General features: G+C 40.0%; 1 protein-coding gene across 1 annotated transcript in view; it reads right to left on the bottom strand.

Moving 5' to 3' along the window:
• Positions 1-498: 498 nt before the first annotated feature.
• The window catches only part of LOC136863149 (sodium channel protein Nach), a 139294-nt gene continuing 133792 nt past the window's right edge, over positions 499-6000 (bottom strand). Inside the window, exon 11 of the mRNA XM_067139493.2 lies at positions 499-1624. Coding sequence (XP_066995594.2) covers positions 1497-1624 — 128 coding nt within the window. The 3' untranslated portion in view covers positions 499-1496. The remainder of the gene's footprint in view (positions 1625-6000) is intronic.

The raw sequence follows: 6000 nt of genomic DNA, 5'->3' as shown, positions 1-6000 counted from the left end.
TGCCTCCGTTGACGGCGGCCTGGCATTCTTAGCTATACACGTGTCCTGTGGCACACGACAACACGTTCTACAATGACTGTCGGCTGAGAAATCACGGTACGAAGTGGGCCATTCGCCAACGCCGTGTCCCATTTATCGTTCGCTACGTGCGCAGCACAGCGGCGCATTTCACATCATGAGCATACCTCAGTGACGTCAGTCTACCCTGCAATTGGCATAAAGTTCTGACCACTCCTTCTTGGTGTTGCATTTGCTCTGTCAGTCAGTGTAAATTCGAAATTGCATGACTAATATATTAACCAAAAATCATTCGACAAGCTAAGATTACTCATGCCTTCACAATACACTTAACCATTGTTTGAATTCCAGAATTGGCAGAGAAAAGAGGCTAGTTTGGGAATGTTCAAGGTGAGTATAAAAATATAACTCAGAGATGTTAGTGTGTAATTTCTAAAACTGTTCATTTTGGAAGAAGGATCTAGTTATCCATGAGGATTGTACATAAATAAGTGATACATGTTATAAGGGTAAAACTTACAATTTGTGCAAGCATCCGATATATAAGAGACAGCCAAATGAAATCCAGTCACCCGCTAAAACGTGACTATGGAATCGTTTTATTCGAAAGTGATTACCAAAAGCACTGACACATTTACTCACTGGGAGACGAGACGATTAATTCCAGTTGTACAGAAAGAGGTAGGTCGCTGACGGATCCACAACCACACCCAGTTTTGCACTTCCTCGTCTGAATGAAACCGGCGTCCATGAATGTCCTTCTTCAAGTCTCTAAAAATGTGAAATACACAAGGTGAAATATCCGGGGTGTACGGTGGATGTTGATGTGTTTCCCAACCACATCGCTGAAGCGTAACCTTCGCCAGATTGGAAGTATGGTGCAGTGATGTGCGTTCTTGTCAGAATCTCCTATGCTACTCGTGCACATTCGGCATGGACATACAGTGTTCACCATACATATCAGACTTGCGACGATGAGTTTCGCGTACTCCAGCAACCTCAGCCACCAGAAAACGAACCACACTTCTCTGCTGTTCTTTGCTTGCCTCCATTTCTACAGCTCGACGAACACACTAGACCAGTCTGCGCACCAACAGAGACATAACCCAGAAACTGCGTGCACCTGTGAGTTGTCACTATGTAGATCTCCTATTACAGAGATTGCAGTATCGATACGTAACAACAGCGTTGCCATCCTTCGCGCGGAATATGTGTTATGGCGGGTGTTCGGTTTTCATTTGACTGCCCCTCACACATGATTTAATATGCCATGCCAAAATAAGATATAATTATCTAACAAAACATATATTAGTCCAATTTTAATAGACTTGTCTCCGGTCTTTTCATCTTCAGATCTGTATCATGAATGCATCACACTGATGGAAACATTTTAGAATTTGCAGTTACCCTAGTTGATGTACTTGCCGAGTTAATTTGTATGCTTCAATTTCTCTTTTCTTTTTGAGAATTCGTCTGTATTATTTAACTGGTTGTTGTTTCCGCTTCATGATGAACCAGAACAGCCTTAAGGTGAAGAAGTAGAAAATCTCCATGAAACTAAGAACACTACAGCCAAGGAAGAGTCCTGCAGTTCCTCCAATAGACACTGTGAAGGAATGGACACAATGAATTATAATAATCCACAGAATCAAGTTCGTGGATATTGACCGTTGTGCAAACTACATTTATATTAATTGCAAAGAAATCCCAAATGCATCGTGAATGAATAATACATTCTTACAATGTGAGTGACAGTGAGGAGTTGATAGGACAGCAGGAACAAAATTTGTGCTACTATATGCCTCGTAGAGAGCACGAAGACCGATGAAAATTCACTCAGAAAGGAGGATGATTTATCCAAATAAATTCACAAGTAGCTTAACTTCTTGTATCAATACGATTTTTGAGTTAAACATTGGTACTTCCTTGTTAAATAAACAAGTCAGTATGGAAATACAGTGCACCATTTTGAGCTGCTTGTATTCATCACTGAATATCTAAAGCAGATAATAGACAATTCATAATAAGTATGTATTTCTTTATACATTTTGTTGGAATGCTGTGATTTTCTCATAAAAATAAATAATATCATACATATAAATCTTGTGTTAGTTGTAAGAAATCTACATTAAGGTTATGCGTTGGTAACTCAGGTGTATTATTCCTTGAAGAAATTGAGTCGATTTGTCTACCTTGTCTTTTTATTCTTTGAACTGCTAGCTGTGTGTGATTTGTAGTTGTGGGCAACAGTTCGCAATCAAAGATGTGTGTGATGAAGCTTGTGTTTTTGTTGTAAAATTTGTTTGCCTGAACTGGTGTTACGAGCTAAAAATGAAGAGATATCAACAGGTTATGGGCCCAGAGCGCCAGAGCGCTGCAGTACATTCCAGAAATATAAGATGAAATGGAGTAGCGAGAATTAACGGACCAAGCGAGTTGTGACATTATTAATTAAAAAATGGCGACCTCGTGGACCTCTGACAGAAACGAGACGACGAGCGCGAAACAATGTGATGGCGTTAGCGGATATTTTCAAATATATAGGAGAATATTTTGAACGTGACATTGCAGATATTGAATCAGCGAAAAAGGCATGGGAGAAACTGGACGAGTTGTGCAATGACAGAGGAATTGTGAAAGGTGCTATGACCTTGAAACAGTTAACTCATTTTCTGAAGACCAAGGACATGAATGTACGAGAATACTTCACAAAAAATAGATCAACTGTGGAGGAGAACGAGTACAGCCGGGTATAAGTTCATAGGTCAACAAGTTGTAGGATTGATCATCGGAAAACTTACAGAGGAATGTGCAGGTTTTATACCTTCCTTGGAAGCTGATTTGGAGAAACTGAAAATCTTGAAGGTGATGGCGAGATTACTCACTGAGGTAAGCAGAAAGAACTTCAGAAAAAAGTAGGAAAGTATTATGACACTGGAAAACATGAGGAGGATGAAGCTGAAGCCATGGCTGAGCAACAGAAATGATGTATCAAGAAAGAAGACGTAGGACGAGGAAAGTGGTATAGTTGCTACAGTTGTGGTAAACAGGGACATGTATCCAAATATTGTCGCATTACCCAAAAGTGCTTCAATTGCGGTAAGTTGGGACATTATTCTAAAGTATGTCAAACAATATAGAGTGATGAATCATCACAGGAGAGTAAATCAGTGAATGCGATTGGAAATGTGGTAAGCTCGGAAATTATACATGTAGTAGATAAAGCAATGAGCATGAAAGTTTCTGTAGGAACTGAGAAAATTAGAGATTGGCTGTTCAATTCAAGTGCGTCTTTTCTTATGCGTCCTACAGAGGAGATGTTTATAGACATGTCAACAAATGTGACTGGGAATGTAGAAATAGCAGATAACAGTAAGTTGGATATTAGAGGTATAGGCAAGGTGATTATAAAAATGTCAACAGGATGGACAATTACATTTACTGATGTGTTGTATGTGCCAAATTTGGGTGAGAATTTAATATCCATTGGTAAGTTAACCAGCAAAGGTTTCAAAGTAAGATTTGCAGGTGAGAAAGCAGCGGTTGTAGATAAGAATGGAGGTGAAACATTGTTTATTGCAAACAGGAGGAATGATGTATATGTAGTACAGATAGAGGGAAGAAATGATATTGTAGCTGTGAGTATTGTGACCAAATAATAGATCATACATACATACATACATACATTATCATTATAGACTGTTATGCCTTTCAGCGTTCAGTCTGAAAGCCTCTGTGAAATTACTAAACGTTGCCACCATCCTCGATTTGCAACTAGTGTTGTGGCCTCACTTAGTTCCATACCTCTTATATTTAAATCGTTAGAAACTGAGTCTAACCATCGTCGCCTTGGTCTACCTCTACTTCTATTACCCTCCATAGCAGAGTCCATTACCCTCCTAGGTAACCTACCTTCCTCCATTCGCCTCACATGACCCCACCACCGAAGCCGGTTTATGCGCACAGCTTCATCCATCGATTTCATTCCTAACTTAACCTTTATCTCGTCATCCCGAGTACCCTCCTGCCATTGTTCCCACCTGTTTGTACCAGCAATCATTCCTGCTACTTTCATGTCTGTTACTTCCAACTTATGAATAAGATATCTTGAGTCCACCCAGTTTTCGCTCCCGTAAAGCAAAGTTGATCTGAAAACAGCCCGATGTAAAGATAGTTTCGTCTGGGAGCTGACTTCCTTCTTACAGAATACTGTTGATCGCAACTGCGAGCTCACTGCATTAGCTTTACGACACCTTGATTCAATCTCACTTACTATATTACCCTCCTGGGAGAACACACAACCTAAATACTTGAAATTATCGACCTCTTCTAGCTTTGTATCTCCAATCTGACATTCAATTCCGTTGAATTTCTTACCTACTGACATCAATTTAGTCTTCGAGAGGCTAATTTTCATTCCATACTCATTGCACCTATTTTCAAGTTCCAAGATATTAGACTGCAGGCTTTCGGCACAATCTCCCATTAAGACCTAGTCGTCAGCATAGGCCAGACTGCTTACTACATTTCCACCTAACTGAATCCCTCCCTGCCATTTTATACTTTTCAGCAGATGATCCATGTAAACTACGAACAGCAAAGGTGAAAGATTACAGCCTTGTCTAACCCCTGTAAGTACCCTGAACCAAGAACTCATTCTACCATCAATTCTCACCGTGAGCCCAATTGTCAACATAAATACCTTTGATTGATTTCAATAATCTACCTTTAATTCCATAGTCCCCCAGTATAGCGAACATCTCTTCCCTCGGTACCCTGTCATATGCTTTCTCTATATCTACGAAACATAAACACAACTGCCTATTCCTCTCGTAGCATTTTTCAATTATCTGGCGCATACTGAATATCTGATCCTGACAGCCTCTCTGTGGTCTGAAACCACATTGGTTTTCGTCCAACTTCCTCTCAACGACTGATTGCACCCTCCCTTCCAAGATGCCAGTGAATACCTTGCCTGGTATACCAATCAATGAGATACCTCGATAGTTGTTGCAATTCTTCCTGTACCCTTGTTTATAGATAGGTGCAATTACTGCTTTTGTCCAGTCTGAAGGTACCTTACCAACATTCCATGCTAATCTTACTACTCTATGAAGCCATTTCATCCCTGCCTTCCCACTATACTTCACCATTTCAGGTCTAATTTCATGTATTCCTGCTGCTTTATGACAATGGAGTTTATTTACCATCCTTTCTACTTCCTTGAGCTTAATTTCACCAACATAATTTTCCTCCTCCTTATGAGCTTGGCTGTTCGCAACACCACCAGGATGATTTCCTTTTATATTGAGAAGATGTTCAAAATATTCCCTCCACATCTCCAGTGATTCCCTGGGATCTATTATGAGTTCACCTGAATTACTCAAAACACGATTCATTTCCTTTTTCCCTCCCTTCCTAAAATTCTTTATTACTGTCCGGAAAGGTTTCCCTGCTGCTTGACCTAGCCTTTCCAGGTTATTACCAAAATCTTCCCACGACTTCTTTCTGGATTCAACAACTATTTGTTTCGCTCTGTTTCTTTCATTTCCGTACAAATCCCTGTCTGCCTCGGCCCTTGTTTGCAGCCATTTTTGATAAGCCTTTTTTAAAGCATTTTTATGACAGATCAATAATGTAATAATAATGTAGTATTTAAATGTCTTGGGCAGGTTAGGTTGTGGCATGAGAGATATGGACATGCACATTCTGAAGCTTTGTTTAAATTGCCTATGTTAGAATTGAAAAGAAGTAATCATACGAGATACTTGTTCTGTATGCATTCAGGGGAGACTAAGTAACAAGAGAGTGACTAAGTCTTGTGACGGGGACGATGACCTCAGATGCTAGGCCCCTTTAAACAACAAACATCGTCATCATCACGTCTTGTGTGTGTAAGAGAGAAAAATTTTGCTATTTGCTTTACGTCGCACAGACACAGATAGGTCTTATTGCGACGATGGGAGAGGAAAAACCTTGGAA

This window comes from Anabrus simplex, chromosome 2 (genome assembly GCF_040414725.1).
Source record: "Anabrus simplex isolate iqAnaSimp1 chromosome 2, ASM4041472v1, whole genome shotgun sequence".
NCBI classification, from domain to species: Eukaryota; Metazoa; Arthropoda; class Insecta; order Orthoptera; family Tettigoniidae; genus Anabrus; species Anabrus simplex.
This window is presented reverse-complemented; position numbering and strand designations above follow the sequence as displayed.